This window comes from Schistocerca serialis, chromosome 2 (genome assembly GCF_023864345.2).
Source record: "Schistocerca serialis cubense isolate TAMUIC-IGC-003099 chromosome 2, iqSchSeri2.2, whole genome shotgun sequence".
In the NCBI taxonomy this organism is placed as follows: Eukaryota; Metazoa; Arthropoda; class Insecta; order Orthoptera; family Acrididae; genus Schistocerca; species Schistocerca serialis.
This window is the reverse complement of record NC_064639.1, coordinates 379365354-379384333: the sequence shown is the minus strand read 5'-3', so window position 1 is coordinate 379384333 and position 18980 is coordinate 379365354. Positions and strand designations below refer to the sequence as shown.

Here is an 18980-nt window from a genome sequence, read left to right as displayed (position 1 = left end):
TCAATCTGAAACCTTCTGGTGTCTCCAGTCCCCTCCACCTTCTTTTATGATTCTTAAACCAAGTGTGAGCGATGATTAAATTATGCTTTGTGCAAAACTTTACCAGGTGGTTTGCTCTTTCATTCCTTTTGCCCAGTCCACATCCACCTACTATTTTTCTCTCTCTTCCTTTTCCTACTATCAAGTTCCAGTCCCCCATCACAATTAAGTTTTCGCCACCTTTACCTATATGAATACTTCATTTTACTTCATTATACATTTCTTCAATCTCTTCATCATTCCCTCACCTCACTGCCTCAACTTCCTCCTTGCCCCAACCACCCTAATTGCTTCACCCATCATGCACAGTTGCTTGCAGTTTGGCCTCGGCAGTCAGGGACAGAGGTCACATGTGTGTGAATTTTGTTTGTGCATGTTGCATATTCCAGAAAAAGCCCCTGAAAGCTTACTTGTTTAGCAGTCTTTTTTTTTATGCCTGTCTGCGATTCAGCACTTCCACTTATGGTGAGTAGCACTCTAATACTGTCATTATTCCATCACTGACTTTCCATTGTTAGATAAAGAGTATCCACATATGAGCTGCATGTTTCATCACAAAATTTGTTTAGTCAGTTCATGAATGTTACAGAAATCACAAAAAACTTCAGTAGAGACTTTATGCAATAATATGGGGGAAAATTCTGATATGTCATGTACCCTCCCATGGCAGCTCGACTAGTACAGATGACGATGTCATTTACTCGCGAGTAACATAAATTATGATTGTGATGAGAATGGATATTTTATCATTTTGAGAATGACAATGATGGCTACACATACATCAGTATCTTGTTCAATCTGTTTTGACAGAACTTCACCTACTCACTACCTACAACAGCAATATGAGGGAAAGGAAGATTTTCAAAGAAGTAAAATTCATAAAGCTGTTTCTGAATAATATACAGATAGTAGTACTATTGGCCTCATGAACTCTGAGAAGAAGGAAGGAAAAAGAAGGAAGATAAGGGTGTAACATCCAGTCAGTGATTGGGTCATTAGATACGGACTACAAGCTTGATTGGGGAAAGATAGGGAAGGAAATTACCCACATCCTCTTCAAATGAACCACTCCAGCTTTAGCTTTAAGTACATTAGGAAATCACAAAAACCTTAAATCTGGATGGTCAGATATGGACTAAAACTACATGCGCCTTGGACAAATTAGACAGATTAGGGCTCATTCGGATGCATAGATAATTGTTTTTCCTTCTCTCTACATGTGAGTGGAACAGGAAAGGAAATGACTAATAGTGGTACAGAGTATTCTTCGCCATCCACATTATGGTGACTTGTAGAGTATGTATGTAGATGTAGATGCACATGCAAATCCAATGCCTTAATCACCATGTCATCGGTAGGAAAGTCTCCAACATGGCACAGTTATCAGTGGTAGAACGGTTCAGTGAGAAGTATTAAGGACCACATCACCTACCTCTTCATTCTGGGTACAAAAACGTTGTTATTCCAAATCAGCAGATCTACGACTGTGCACGGAAAGAGGTGACCAACTATTCACAGTGTTTCAAAACTGACACACACAATTCACAATAGGATATTCATCAACAAACAACTAATTCTCATTTCACACTGAGCTTAAATGAAAAATAACTGACCTCAACAGCCATTTGCACAAACCTCTAGGCACTTCCCTGAATGCTTTGAATGTTGTGTGAATCAATACAAAACAAACAGGAAAAAAGTAAGTTGTTCACTACACATAAAATTTAAACATCACTACTACTTACAAGTGAAAAATATGTAGTAAGGGGACAGTATTAGGTCGGATATTATCAGAAAATAGCACACTGAGTAAAGAGACGAAGGAAACACACACCTGTAAAAGAAACTCTGAGTAGATACTTACTCATATAGCCATCCTCATCCATAAATGTTTTATCAACCAACTTCCGTATGCGTTTCCGACCTTTATTGAGTTCTTGCTGAGGAGTGCATGGTATTATGTCTTCCATGTCACTTCGCTGGGACGGCAATTCAGGTTCATGTTCTTCTAATGGTGGTGGTGATTCGGGAATTTCTTCTTTCTCAAATATATCTGCAAGAAAATACTTGCATGAAATCCTTAGGTAACTCTGATTTCTTGATAACAGTTGTCAGTTAATACAATAATTTACACACACACACACACACACACACACACACACACACACACAGAGAGAGAGAGAGAGAGAGAGAGAGAGAGAGAGAGAGAGACAAGCACACTATATTGTGAAATACATGCAGCTTGCTAGTTTTCTGGCACTAAAATATGGAAGACATATTTCTATTGTTTGATGACAGTTAACTAAATCAAATTGCAAAATGTTACATTTCATGCCAATAACATCAGAAACTAATCATTCATAAAATTCTTTAAATGGCATTATATCATTAGGCTGCTATTTGGTTGGGATCACAGAAAGACACTGATTTCTCTTTAATAGTAAGTGGCTTATATGTATCAGCCGTTACACAGGGGATGAATTGCAACTTGAGAACTGATAATGTAGTCGAATGACAAAAGTATGGAAAATGGGTGTAAATCCCAGAAGCCAACAAAGATGTCATTTTCACTTCAGGAGAACAGCTTGACAATTCACTTCATCTTTCAGATAATTTTTCTTCATCTCTGTTTTATATGTGAATACAGAAAACTGCATTTAAAAGTTTAAAATTTTGCCAACTTTGAGTAAAAAGATTATCTTATGAATGGCTGAATAGCTTCTGTACACCTCTTTTAAGACCTGAATATGAAGCATCACACCCAATGTGTGTCAAATTGTCAATGTGTTTTTTTTTTTTCTTTCTTTGGTTCAGTAACATGTATATCTACCAATAATAGCAAGGATATTGAAGTCATTGTTAATGCAATAATTTTAAGCTTAATGACATCACAAAGTTTGTGAAATTATTACAAAAATAGGTACTGGGGTTTAAAGTGTAATTACAGAAAGCATCTTTTAGAATGGCCAAAATGGGATTCAAATCATGATCACTGCAATCATACACTCAAGGAGTTAAATGTTGAAAGCCAAGTACAAAGGCTGTTTAGTCTGATGATCTCATCGTGGATGGGATGTTAAACCTCAGACTCTCATCCTCCCAATTAAAAACAGCTTTGGTCCATACCATCATTTAAGTTTCTCAACCCACTGATGAAAATAAATTATTGAGTTTAGTTCACCAATACACTCACTCATGTAGCATATTGGTTCAGAGAAAATGGTTTCCTGCTAAATGAAAATAAAACTCAGCAGACAATCTTCACTCTAAGAGACAAGCCACTATCTGATGACCCCAGTTCTGTTAAATTCCTGGGAGTTTATTTAGACGAAAAGTTATCCTGGGGCCAACATGTAAACTATATTAGTAGTAAGCTATCTAGAGTAATTTATTTATCAAGACAACTCAGAAATTGTGTGCCTGAAACATACATCAGATCATCTTATTTTGCATTTCTCCAAAGTATAATGTCCTATGGCATTATCTTGTGTGGTAACTGTAGTCATACACATGACATCCTATTATTGCAGAAGAAAGCCATTAGGATAATTACAAATTCTTCACATAAGGCTCACTGCAAACCCTTATTTACTAAACAAAAAATTATGACAGTAATAAACCTCTATATATACAATGTCTTAATCTTTACGAAGAAGAACCTACAAGATGTGAAACGTAGAGAAAACGTACATTGTTACAGCACAAGAAGCATCAAACACATCTACACACCTTACCACAGATTATCAATATCAATAAATAGCTATGAAGTCACAGGGCACAAACTATTTACTAAGCTGCCACATGCTATACAGGATCTTCCTGAACATACATTCAAAGAAAGACTGCATGAATGGTTTATTGCCCACCCATTCTATGATATCAATGAATTCTTCAACTGTAAAATGCAGTAATCCAACAATGACCCACTGTACATTTATTGTAATATAAGCTCAAATATTTCAGTAGTCAATACCTTATCACAATGTATTATAAACTGTATCTTCATTTGACGATGTCAATTGCTATAATGGCTTATAGACAATAAAATCTTTATTATTATATAGTCTGTCTTACACCAGCTAATGTCTGCTCAAATGATTGCAACATAGTGCATCTTGTGCACATTTCTGTTCTAGCATTGGCAAACATAATACTGTTTACTGTTACACTTTGCTATAAACTACATTGCAGGCATTGCTAATGCTGCACACACTGTGAGGAACATTGAAGTGTGTACATCATAGTTAAAAGTTACCTAAAACAAAATGGGTTGACATATCAAAATATTTATGTTCTGAGTGCTTGAGCATATGTTATGATTAGTGCATTTACCAATCGTCATTTTTTATTTGGAGTTCTAGCACGTATATGCTTGGCAGTTACATAGTGGAGTTTTCATACTTGAATCTTACAAACGTTGTTTGAGTGTTACAAAACAGTTTCAATTGAGACTTATTGTTCACTTTCAGCTTGTTAGAGTAACGATGACAGCGGAAGTCATTCAAGACATTTGTGCCATGTGTGGGGCAAGCGCTATCAGAGAAATCATGTCAGAAAATGATTTTTTCTATTAAGGAAAGACTGTTATGGTATGAATGATTTACCACATTCACAGAGGTCTCAATAATTGGAAAATATAATGAACTATTACCACTTAGCCTTCCTGTAACATTTTCATTCAACGGGCAAGGTTCAGAAGTTATGTGCAGGAGTACGACATGGTCCGATTCGAAACAATAAAACTCAAAGGGGTGCTCTATCTTCATTTTTGCTTGAACATCCTCAATTCATCCATCGGGTAATCCTATGCAATGCTGCTATTAGTGACGAATTATAGTGTCTTTATGCTAATTTCATGAGAGGGAGTTAACGGCTAAGCCGAAACAGAAGGCATCTCCTCAAGCAAGCGGCCATGTGAACAGCAAATATTTTGCAACCGTTGGTACAAAAAGGGTGCTATCTGCTACAAACTGCTCGCCAAGTGTGTTCATCGAAGCTGGCTTTTTTTGCCAACAACTGAGACATCTTTTGGTCTCAGTGTTGGAAGAATTATCTTGAAAAGTACATTGCATGTTGCTCCAGAACAATAGTGCCTGCTTGCACTTGGTTGATTTCACAAAAGAAGTTATCAAAATGCACTTCAAACCTGGCTTGATGGCATTGTTAGCTCTGAACCAGTAAGTTTCTACAAGCATGGAATTTATACACCACCTGCACAGTGTCAGCTGGTGAGAATATATTTTTTTATAATTAATTTTTCTCTTCTGTTTACCGTAGTATTCAAAAAAATAATGGAAAGAAAGCTATAGAAATATGTGCTGCACTAATACAAATGAATTACTAGGTAATATGATAGCCTAAGTACAAAAGCCTATTTTAATAAAACACTGCATTTTATTAAAACAGTCTTCTGACAGATAGCTGTAACACAAGCATGGCTGAATCACCACCAATTAATAAGCATTACACAATTCAGCTTTCAAAACTGCCTGTGTCCACGTGCTATGCAATATAGTATTTCCCCTCCTCACTTACAATCATCATACTTATTACTAAGGCAATCTGGGGATATACAATGTCTGTTCCAAAGATTCTAGAACTTTGTCCACAAAGTTTCTCTATGCTTACCTTTTACTTATTGTGCATGGTCTCCTTCGAAATACTCTCCTCCACAATTGATACACTGCTCCTAATGCTGTTTCCACTTCCGGAAGCAGTCTTGGTACGCCTCTTGCTGGCTCACACAAAGTGCTGCCTGCAAATTTTCTTTTATCTCATCTATCGCTGCAAATCTTTGTCTTTTCAATGGGTTTTGCAACTTTGGAAATAAAAAGAATGTCTGCAGAGGCTATGTATGGAGAGTACGGAGGATGAGGCAGCACAGTGATTTTGTTTTTTGTGCAATAGTCATGCACCAACAAGGATGAACGTGTGGGTGAGTTATCGCGATGCAAGAGCCATGAGTTGTCTTGCCACATTTCAGGCCGTTTCTTTCTCACAGGCATCACAACCTGTCCTGATAATATCTTCAATTAACAGTTTGTCCCTGTGGTCCGAAATCATGATGAACTAATCCTTCAGAGTCAAAGAAAACTGTCAGTATGGCTTTGGCTTTTGACCTGCTCTAATGAGCTCTTTTTGGTCGTGGAGAACCTTTCCCGACCCATTGCGAAGATTGAATCTTGGTCTCAACATCATAACCGCAGACCCACATCTCATCACCAGTTATGATTATCTTAAAAGACATCTCGTTCTCATCTGTGAGATCCAAAAGCTCTTCACAGATTGTGAGGTGAGGGTCTTTCTGGTCTTGCCTCATGAGCTGTGGGACGAAATTGGTGCCAACACAATGCATTCCACAAGATGCTGTGTCAGGATTTCAAGACATGATCCAACTGAAATGTTACATTATTCTGCAATCTTTCAGACTGTCAGTCTTTGATTGGTATGCACAATTTCACAGACATTCCTAACATCAGGGTCGCTAGACACCGAAGGGTGTCCTGAATGAGGGTCATCTTTTGTGAACCATTTGGGACACCAATTATGGCCTAAGCACTCGCTGCCATAAGTTTCCCACCTCATTTGGTGTGTTTGTGTGTGTAAAGACTTTCTTGAGTTTCTCGCAAAATTTAATGCAGATACGTAGCTCCTGTAACTCTGCCATCTCAAAATTTGCAAACTATGCAACACAACATTCTACTCAATACAACACTGAACAATAACTAAAAGACATAAAACAACAAAACTTCTGGTAGTTACACATCAAACACAGGCATGTGCTGGGGTGTCAACCGCATTTCACTCCCACAAACCAATGGCACAAAATTATGAATGTTCTGGAATTTTTTGAACAGACCTCATACTTCACTAATTTACTGTTTCAAGAAGACTTCAATAACTGTACTAAAAATAAATAATCTGGGTAAGTCTCCACATCTAATTGAGTGCAAGCTGACAGTCCATCACACAACTTATATATTTATCACACCAATTTGTGACACATAACATGCTTCACTGGCAGTGCAATAATTAAGAAGTAAGAAGCAAATAACGTCTTAAGGCTCATCTGTCCACTTGATTTGCCAGCAATTTTTCATGCAAAACAATTGAAAATATCAAGACAACACTGTTAGATCTTTCAGTCCAAAAATGATATCAACTGTGTTTCTACATAAATCATTAACAGTGAGTCAATAATGTAATGCTGATTTTGCACAAACTGGAAGATAAAGATGAGAAATGTGAACATTCAGAAAGCAAAGGAAAGATGCAGGCCACTCAGAAATCAAGCAACTGGCAAGAGATGAAGAAAATACAAATTATGAAACTTGGTATTGCTCATATGGTCATGTTTCTGTTAAAGAATTAGAGCAACTAAGGTTCTGTTTTAGTTGAGAAACATTTTGAAAATTACTTGACAGAAAACAAAAGAACTTTTGCTACAATAAAGCAGCACACAATGATAAGGTGAAGGAAGCCCTGAGAGGAAATGACATATCATCAGTGGTCTCCATATATTTACTAGGAGCTACTATGGTAGAACATGTACATCACTGATCAGACAGACTTACATATATAAAGATAATGGATATTCCTGTCTGGAAAAATATATAAAATACGAGAAAGGCAGCCAGTTATCTAAAGAGGAATTGTGCAAAGCACATAGAAAACAGTTAACACCAGTATTTGAGCTCTAGCTCTCTTTCTAGTAGTGCACACACGCACACACACACACACACACACACACACACACACTCTCTCTCTCTCTCTCTCTCTCTCTCTCTCTCTCTCTCTCTCTGTGTGTGTGTGTGTGTGTGTGTGTGTGTGTGTGTGTTCCTACTAAAAAAAAAAAAGAGCAAGAGCTCCAAAGCATTAATGGTATTCTACTACATGTTTGTGTGCACCACACACCAGTCATCTATAGGTCAGTGGTTGTCTTTCACTTATTTTAAATACTCATATAAAAACATATTTGTTTCAGAAAGGATAGCTCACATGAGTTACTGACTTCTCTCTTTCACCTTTTATACCTCTAGTAATTTTCAACATTCCTGGTAGGTTCCCACATAATAATAACTGAGCACAGCCTTTGGCACTTTAGAGCATCATTAATGTTTGCAAATTCTGGCAATAAATATTATTCATTGACAAGAAAAAAATTACAGTTTAAAGTATAGTTCAGCTGAACTTACCATCATCGCTATCAGAGTCAGCGACAATAATTCTCTTCCGTTTCTTGGCTGACTTTTCACTGTTATCATTGCCTTTTTCTTTCCTTTTATTTGGTTTCTTGCTTTTATTTGATTTGGTTTCAACAACTTTTTTTGACTTCATATTTACTTCTTCTGAATCAATTTTATCCTCTGAAATCTTTCTTCTTTTACTTGAAGTTGATTCTTGCTCTGATATTTCAGGAACTGACTTACGCTTCTTTTCTGGAGGACTATCATTCCCTTTAGGTGATGGGCAATGGCCATTCTCCTCACTTTTTGGCTTCTCTCCATCAGGTGCTGCTTCTTTTGTTTGGTTTTTAAGAAGTTTTTCATTGTTAGCATTTGTTTCTCCAACATTTTTATTGAAAAATGTTGCAATACCTCCACTCTTTCCCTTTGCAGTGGATTTTGCGGGTGCCTTTGACTGAAATAATACAGATTCTTTTAAACTAATACTAAAAACATATGAGCATCATGAAGAGGAAAAAATAATTTTTACATGGACACAACAACTGGACAAGCTTTACTTGAGCAAAGAGAAAGGAGCTGTGGCAGAAAACATGAGTACTAAGCTAGACCTCTCAGAAAGTGCTGGACTGATGTTCCACTACCGTATTCATTGCAATAGCCAATATATGAAGAAAATAGCAAATTCTCATTTACTTAATATGATACATGACGTAAGAAAACTATAATGTACTTTCCAAAACTAAATATTAGAGCTGCACATCTAGGCAAGTTTGGCAGCCATCAAATCTGAGCGAAGGAATACTGACCGCTTCTCAGAGGTTTTTCTATACCACTCGAGAGAAAAGAAATGATTGCTATTTTAATGAAACTAAGATTGTTATTTTCATTAAGAAAAGGAAATTGAACAACGAAAAGTCCAGGACAGAATAGGAGTTCTACTTCTGAGGAGGACTTTGTCTGAAAGCTTAAATATTTCTTGCATTCTTTTTTGTTGTGCCTGCCTGTGACTCATCGCTCCTCTATGTGGCAAGTAGCTATCTGTTGTTACTCAAAAAGATATTGTATAGAAAGCAAAAGCTCAAATATTGTTCTCTTCAATTTATGTCACTTTGGACACTGTTTGAATTGATTTTTTTTTCTTTACATACTTCGGCATGTACCTATTTCACTGTTTTTAGCAGTTTTAAATGAAGCAAAATGTAAAAATACTTACACTTTCAGATGACTTCTGGACCTTGCTACCTCGAGCTGCAAACATTGCAGCAATACTTCCTGGTTTTGGAGCATTTTTTACAACTGCACTGTTACCTTCTACAGTTTTTTCTGCTGTGTGTGCTTCACCATTGGTTACATGCTTGTTGGAATTTTCTGTCTGAAAAACCACACACAAAATATGAATGTGATTAATGGAAAAGTTCTAATTCGCTGATGTGTATAACGAAATACTTAAACATTAACAGAATACGCTCACACACATAAAGAATGAACAAATATTTCATTCAGCACATTTATTACCTTAAGAGAACCTAGGGAACTTCCTCAGAAAGCACTGCTTATTACTATCTTTCGAAAGTGGACACCCATTCGTATATTAATGATGGTGGATGACTAAATAATTGCTTTCTCACTTTTTCACGAAGCAAGAGATAATTGTTAGCTTTACAGCAATAGGTCATTTAAACTGCAAATTGAATTCCACAGTCGGTCTTCAGAAAAAAAGGATACTTCCAGCCCCACACAGTGAGACTGGCATGAGCAGCTATAGGTCACATGTACAGATACAAAGATCATTGATAATCTATTGGGGGGGGGGGGGGGGGGGGGGGAAGAACTGCATTTTCTGGCTGAAGTCTAGATCAGGGGCAGCACCAGTCAAGATGGTGTGTCTCTAATGGTCACTGGTGGCAATGCGTCAGTTGCGCATAGCCAATGGGAGGCACGAAAAGAGCACAGCTTAAACTGCTGCAAGCAAAATGAGCAGCAATTAAATTCATGTGAAAACCTTCTATGCTGTGCTCTGCAGCTTGTAAGTATTTCTTGTTAACACATTTAATGCAAGTAAAATATTTAATTGGTAGACCAGCGATACTGCAGCATTCTCTGGCCTGAAGTTGAATTGTGTGTGTGTGTGTGTGTGTGTGTGTGTGTGTGTGTTATGGGCACCCAATGGCAGAGTCATCAGTGCCCTTACACTTATTAAAACAAACAAATGTGGAGATGAACTAAAACTGTTGTACACGCATGCACTCGAAATGACCACACAGCCATTCTATCTCACATGCACACTCACATGAATTAAAACCAGTTAGGAGGGAATATAGCCAATCAAGAAATTAAAACACAGAGAAAACAAAATGCAGAAGAGCTAAAAGAAAAGCACAGGGAAATGTGACTGGCTGACCACCTACAAAAAACTTTGGTGAGCCAGCGACCATGTTGACAAATTAAAAACATCTCTCTAAAATACTGTTAAAAATGTTGGACAATTCACAAAACTTTAAAACTTGAACCACATTCATTTGAACATTACATATAATAGACTGTAGATCTGCCAGCAAATTCGTCGCAGTCCGCTGGTTGGCAAATGAAATGCAGTCCAATAAAATGTGTGCACCATGATCTGCACGCCACAAGCACCACACATTGGAGGGTCCTCTTGCTGGAGTAAGAATCCATGCATCATAGGGGCTGATTGCATATACAAAGTAGAATTAAGTTCCTAACTACAGAACTAAACGAGTGCAGTGTCAAACAGCTCTTTCAGTGTTTTTACTTCAGTATACACACAAGATAAGTCCTAGTAGTCTACAGGCCCTCAACAGGCAAATGGATTTAACTTCAAAATATTGAATACCTTAAGTCGAACTGCAGCCTAGTTTTTCAAAACAAACTACTCATCTTATCAGAAATGTGACCCAACACTAATTATGAGGTTATACACCAAGAAACAGCATGAACAAACTAGGAATAGAGACTGGGTCACAAGAGAAATGAGCAAGCAAAAAGAAAAAGATTCGTCTACGATTTTACCGTACTGGGGTCACATTTCCGAAAAAATACATGTACGTTCCAAAAAACTAGGCTGGAAATTGGCTTGAAGACAGCAGACACTGTAGAATAATGCATTATATGCAATACAGGATAAGAGCCAGGCATATAACATATCCAGAGCATATACATTAGTATGTAGTGACTGTGTTAGTGGTGTTGAGAAACAGCTCAAGTCGTTAAAATTGAAGAAAGCTCGAGGGCCCGACGGAATTCCTTTCAGATTCTACACTGAATTTGTGGCTAAACTAGCCCCTCTTCCAAACGTAATCTATCGTAGGTCCTTCAAACAAAAAACCATGCCCAGTAGTTTGAAGAAAGCACCGGTCGCACACGTCTACAAGTAGGGTAACAACAGTTATCCACAAAACTAACATCCAATATTTTTAACACTGATTTGTTGTAGAATCTTAAAACATATCCCGAGTTCAAACACAATGAGGTATCTTGAACAGAATAGCCTCTCCCAGGCCAACCAGCATGGATTTTGAGAACATCAATTATGTGATACCCTACTCACACTTTTCTCACATTACAAAACTGAAAGCTTTGGATCAAGGCAGTCAGCAGACGGCAGTATTTCTTGATAGACGAAAAGCATTTGGCTCACAGCCCGTACTAGAATATTGCTCAAGGGTGTGGAACCCAAGACACTGAAGGTATACAGAGAAGGGCAGGATAAATGGTCACAAGTTTGTTTGACCCTTGGGAGAGTGTCACAGAAAATCTCTTGAAGATAGGTGTAAACTACTCCGGAGAAAGCCTAATGACAAAGTTTCAAGAAGCAGCTTCAAATTATAACTCTAGGTGTATATACTGTGATGCCCTACATATCGCTCTCATAGGGATCATGAGGACAAGGTTAAATTAAATACAGCATACACAGAGGAAATCAATCATTCTTCCCATACTCTGTATGTGAATGGAACAGGAAGAAGCCCTAATAACTTTTATAATGGGATGTACCCTCTGCCATGCACTTCACAGTGGTTTGCAAAGTATTGATGGAAATGTAGGTGCGATAAGTTTTATGTTGGGCAAATAAGGAGAACCTTCAAGGTGAGGTTTAGAGAACATATTAATGTTAGTGAATCCAATGCTTCAGCATTTAGTGCTCATTTAAGAGAATGTGAGCATCTGTTAATGACATCACTAAAAACATCATCAGTCTTCACAAGGCAAAAAAATGTAAATTACTGAACATGCAAGGAGAAATTGTGATATACACTCACATGATGAGACATCCTGACAACATCCTTAATGAACCGACAGTTACAATGTACATACAGGATGTTAACAGTGTCTTGGTTAAACAGGTTCAGCTTAGAGTTTCCTCCATTTCCTGTGTGTAAAACTGACTAATTTGATATGAAACATTTGCTCACCATTACATCAAGGTCCTAGATGACAACTTATATGACAGACAAACATTTTCCACTATGTCCCACTTACTCTATATGTTGCTCGTGACAGGTAACATCAGTTTTTCTCTCTTTATTACACACTGACATACTGCACTGCACTAACGAAAGGACTGGCAAATAGTCCTAGTATGGCGGAGTGTAAGCAGCATGGCTGCTGTTCCTCCTTTATCTGCTTTGGTGATGTGGTGACCTCACGTTTGGATGGGCATAGCGCTACTTCCTAAGGTTGGTGAAGTACTCGATGGCAGTCTGATCTGGGGCAGGCTTTTTCCTGCCGGAGCACCACTCTTCCTTCACCCACTTCTCCGAGACACAGTAGACGTGCTCCCTGTCCCGGGGGATGAAGATAGGGCGGGTGTCGATGAGTCGCAAATCCTACCGGGACATCACTTCGTTCAACAAGCTATGGATGTGGCTAAGGTCATACTGTTGGTGGGGAAGGGGAGGATTGGGCACATCCAGTGGCAAGAAGGGGTATCGACGCCCCAATGGGGGTACGATCCATCCCTGAGAGGCGCTTCAATCTTCTTCCGGAAGGGCTGCATGCTGTGCTCGTTTGGGAGTGGCAGGCACTGGGGCAGGTCTTCCTCCTCTGTCTCTTCCTCGTCTTGTGAGGAAGTGGTTGGCATCTCTTCCTTGGCTCACAAGTTTGCCTCCACAGCAGGAGCGGAGAGCAGACAACTCCACATCCATCAGCAGATGCTCTGTCTCCTGCATTTCTGCAGGGGGCAGGGCTGTGGATGTCTGCGTGACAGTGTCCACACCCTCCGGCCGCCTCGCCGGGGAGGCAGCGGCAAGGACAGATGTCTTCTTCAGCACTCGCAGTTTATCACACAGCTGCTAGAGCTGATGATGAACAGCTGAGAGCTCTTCTTTCATTGCGGCCCGTAATCCCTCGCCAGAGTGGGGGGATGGGGCGGCTGTCTTGTCGCCAGACACCGCCACAGGACGTCTCACGGCATTCAGACTTCCGTGCTCCTTCAAGCAGCTATCCGTACTCCTTCAAGAAGCTGCAGCCGTGCAAATTTGTGGCGTGCGCTCCACCGTAGGTCACACACCTGGCAGCCACACCATGTGGCTTGGGGCAATTGCGCGCATCATGCGTCTCTGTGCACTGAGGCACGAAACGGTGCCTTGCATGTTTTGGCAACATGTCCCAGCTGCTGAAATTTGTAGCACTGCAGCACGATGCGCTTCTGCCTCGGCTGTCTTTTGCGGCCGTGGTCATTCCTCACAACATCTATGAGGAGTTCCAGTGCAGCAACAAGCTTGCTTCCCTTTCTGTGTCCGGCCATATCGTTCAGCTAGTGATGTAGGCGAGCGACGATAGTGAAGTGAGCTGCAACGAGTCGAGCAGCAGTGTGTGTGTAAACTGACATACTGTATATATTCTGCCCTTTTATACTAGTTGTGCAAACGTTGTATTTAATACATATGTGAATGCATGGTGCAGATGTATCTAGATATGATTCCTGGGATAAAAACAGATCTGTAATACAGACTCTTTGGCCTATACACCCACTCCATGTTTATATTCTGTGATAGTAGAGTCCAATGTGACCAGAAAATGCCACAGTTTAACTGAGTGGTTCCCAAACATCCTGAAACCATTACCCCTGAGTGCAATCAAATATTAGCAAGTTTCCTCCGACACCCCCCCCCCCCCCCATACAAATCATCAAAAACTCAAAAACATTAAAAGCTAACTACACTTCAGGATAATACAGAATATTCTCTGAACAATTTCATTTTCAAAATGACAAAAAATAAATGAAATTTAGCTTTTGTGCGTGTTCTGTTAAACCACAAACTAATGAGTCAATGAGACAACTAATACAGCTCATTTTTAACAGCCTTTTTCTAGAATGATGTAATCCTCAGTGCATTCCAAATGTTACCTAAAACTACTTCTCAGAAAAGAAAGCTAACTATCTACAATGAGGGTAGACACTCCTTAGAAAACATGCTTTCTTTGCAACACTCCTCTCTCTAGTAACACTTTCTTCAACCACACCCAGCACTCCCATTTAAAATCAGTCAAATCACAATGTGTGCACTATACTTATGTTTACTGTTAGTAAATCACTTTCCCTCCGAACTTTCCTCATCAACTAGTATAGCCACTGCTTCCCTGTAACTTCAGCTGCTTCTACCATTTGTGTTGACACCTAATTTACATTTGGTGCCTTCCCTCGTTTCATACTTTCCTGTGCTGATTCTACTTCTGCCCAAGTCAAATCCTTTTCAGTATATTTTCCTTGGTTTATCCATCTCTTCATTTGGTCTCCCCCTCAACTATCTAATGTGGATTTAGAAGGGCTTGCAGGAGCTCTTTCCACAATACTTAAATTTTTTATCATCGTTTATTTCTTTCCCATTTACATAATTATAGTGGAGTTTTCATTCACACATTTTCTCACTGTCTTCACAACCCATATAGTACTTTCCTGTTGCTCTTGCTGTTTTCCTTCATCACACCTGTCAATTTTACCACCAATTTCCTCCCCACCTCTGCTACTATCTTCTTGGTATTGTATTCATCCTTTGCATCCGGTTTCCTTCGCTAAAACTACATGCTACATGCTCCGTTCATTTCCTGAAGTGCTCCTTTAACTCTATCACTTCACTGAAGTATTAGTTTACATCTTTTAAGGTTTCTTGTTTTTCCAAAAACAAATTGCAGGGCAATTTTTTGTCTTAATCTTCCCCTATTCCTGTTCCATTGGCCCATATTCACTTACAAGTATCTTATTCCCTAAAATTTCCTAATACTTTACTCTGGTTTCTTCGTCTTTCAGTTTCCAGACATTTATTTTTTCCTCTCCTGTTCCCCTTAAGGGAAGTGCCTAACATTGCTTCTTTAAAATCAATGGAACAATTAGAAAGATTTTCCCAAAGCACATACAAAATACTCAATATTACTACATTTATCCCTGTAATATTTTCTAAACTTTCATTCTCTTTTCTGCAGACTAATCAGCTAATCTGCTGTTTTTTTTTTTCTGTGCAACAACCATGTTACGGAATAGATTGTAACATTATGTGATTGCCTTATCATTTTAAATCATTCTCTAATTGAGCAGTCACTCGGCAACAGCTACAGTTAGCAAATAATGTTGCGAGAATGTAAAAGGTGAACGTCCTGTGACGTAACGTGTTTATTGTCGAAGCACTGTCAGAGATGCAGCGAGTTAACGACTTTGAAAACAGCGGCTCGAAAAACGGACAGAAGAAGAACACTTTTACACATTCTTTTGGTGTGCGAGATATTTTCAATGAACAGTTTCTCAGTAACTCATTTTCTCTTGTCTCTTGTAATTTGTGTCGGACACGCATGTCTTGCCGCCGTATTATTATTGTTAAAAATAATAATATTGTAGTGTAAAGTAAAAGTGCAATACTACATAGCAGTAGATTTATTGTGCGATGTGCATGTGAAAGCGTCAAAGGAATTATTTTCATTACGAGAAGGGAAGTGCCAGTCAAAACGGCATCCATGTTAAATCCTTCACTGCAGTGTAAATTCATCTATTAATTGCCGTAAATTCACAGTTAAATGGAACTGGTATGGACTATTTATTTAGTATAGAATCAATGTCTCACTCCTTCATGAAGTTATTAATTTTCTTTATGTTTCTGCCAAATAGAGAGTTCACAGTCACGAATTCTTTCATCGAAATCAGACGGAAGTTGCATGCGGCGAAATATTTTCTCTGCGCCATATTCTACTGATAAATGCATGATAAACTACGGTCCCTTAGGAAATTCATGTTGAGCTATCCAAAAATAATTATATTATTATATTTTGAATAGGCATTTACCCTCCTCTGCAATGCAACTTCTGACTGATCAGACGATCCAACAAGAAACAGCCGCATACGGTCGGCATTCACAAATATATTTCCACCGCTGATTGTAGCTATGTTTTACAGCACAAAAGTAAACATATTGTTATAATTAGGGACTATGAACGGGGACATTTATAACTGTATGATGATGTATACACATTACATAAACATATCGTTACAAGATTCATAATGCAAATAATTTTGTTCTCTAATGCATTCGTCAGTACAATAACTCATTATTACCTACAGGACATACCATGATGAACAATAATGCATGTGATATTGGTAAGTTGCCATGTACAGGAAGAGAAAGACACCTTCCACATTGCCAAATAATATAACATGTTATTGTAATCAACAATCAGATTCAAATGGATATGTTACATCATGTTTATATTCAAGCTTAGGAGAAAATTACAAATGATGGAACTTGTTTCAAACAAATCTTCAGGTACTTCTTGTATTTATGATGCTGCATTAGATACTGCACAGTTATAGGACTAGATGCTTTACACTGAGCTTAACAGGAGACACCGAATAGTTGACATGGCATCATGAAGACATGATTTTTCCAAAGTAGACGGTTTCCTGATGACAAAGTTATCTAAACCAGTTACTACTTTTCAGTTTTAGTGGCATGTGGACAGTATTATAGTAATACAAAATTGCTGTTTCTATTTGAGCAATTTTCCCAAAACGATAGAAATGCCACTCATAAATGTCTATACCTGCAAATTTATTGGGGTAAAAATTCAATAAATATGGAAATTGATAGTCTGAAGGCAATTTTCTGTGATCTCAAATTGGAAATAATGAAACAAATTCAATAAAAGGTAATAAGTTCTCATACAGCAATTATCCAATCAATTATTTTAACAAACAGCAACTTTTTATTAAACTGTGCATTTTGAAAACCATGGATTACTGTTATCACAGCGACAGCGACGGAACACAGTAACATTCACTTTCTTGTGATTTGAGTGCTTTTCTGGCAACAGAAAATTAATGTTTCCTAAATTTTTACAGCTCTGATAATTTAATTTACAATCCAGTATACAGTTCTTTCGATGATGTTGCAAGCTTCTGCAGTCCATTTTTAACTTCAAAAAAATTAACAGAAGTCCTGCTTTCAGATTCACATTACAAAAAGTCAATGAAAACAGTGAATAAACCCACTTGCCTGATTGTGAAGCACTTCATATTCATTGCCCACATGAGACATTTTATATATAGATCACACTTGAGTGCTTAAAGTCGCAGATCCACATCTACATCATTACCACAAATCAGTGACAGTTCAGCTCCAACAAATAATGTTGTTGCTCTATGAAAAACTGTGGCCTGCAACGGCACTGTCTGAAGGAGAGCTGCTACCACCATCTAGGGCAGCTAATGCCGATGTGATTGGAAGGGGACAAAGACTTATTGGCTGATACTGATTAATGAAGGAGGAGACACAAAATAGCTTCAACAGGGTCACCTTCCGACTTGACATGAACAATAATTTATAGCTACTAGCTCAATCAATGAAGACATAGTCACAAGTTTTTGCACACTGCGAGGAGGCAGTGTCCAGAACAGAATGCTAAAAATCCTGTCTGGTTGGGTGTGAGCGTTGGGGTGGGTGCAGGATGGGGATGCAGACGTTTTAAGGTCACTTTATATTTTTCTCGAAATAACTCAAAAACTGTAGCTTCTAGTGCAAAATGTTTCCCGTACAAAACTAAACTACATTAAATTTTATTATTTTCCCCCACTAAGACTAATTATTTATCCACTGTAGGGGAAGGAAAATTGCAGATTATTAAAAATATTGTTCTGACAGTACAAGATTAATATTTGTCTTTAAATGCAGTGCGTTAAAAACAAATTTTAAATGTGTGTACGACGTCTAATGTAACGACATTTGGAATTCGGATTTACTGCAAACTTCGTACAGTACTCCATGAGGACAACAAAAAGTGTAAGCAGTAGCGCGTACTTCTCGAGCGTTATTGAGAAAATTGCAAGACAGTTTTGGTTGTCAAATATGCACCTGTGCGTGGCCGTTATCATCATCAAGTGGCGGCAGCCGAGTGGTTAGCGTCCAAGCCCTGTAATCGTTGGTCGCTGGATCGAGTCCCGTCCGTCACTTTTTGTTTTTTTCAAACTCAGTCATATTCTTTACTATTTATATTACAATTGATATAATGGGAAAAATATGTGTAATCAGATGAACTTTTATTAAATTTACAATGTTATTTGGCAGTCTACAAAGTTTTATTATCACAAATAATATAATATTAATAATTACCGACTAGAAAACGACCAATGAGGGGAAGGCCATGCTCGAAACGGGGTAGAATGGGGCTCATTCGACGGTTAACTCGCATAGCGGTGAGACCTTGCTTATGTAGCAAGAAGAAATAACATACATGCAAATTGTTCATGAAGTA

General features: G+C 38.3%; 1 protein-coding gene across 1 annotated transcript in view; it reads right to left on the bottom strand.

Annotated features, from left to right (window-relative positions):
* Positions 1-18980, bottom strand: part of LOC126457199 (DNA polymerase delta subunit 3) — a 42816-nt gene that overhangs the window by 6435 nt on the left and 17401 nt on the right. Inside the window, exons 5-7 of the mRNA XM_050093299.1 lie at positions 9439-9597; positions 8235-8679; positions 1904-2092 (exon numbers count right to left, since the gene is read on the bottom strand). Of these exons, the coding sequence (XP_049949256.1) occupies positions 1904-2092; positions 8235-8679; positions 9439-9597 (793 nt within the window). The remainder of the gene's footprint in view (positions 1-1903; positions 2093-8234; positions 8680-9438; positions 9598-18980) is intronic.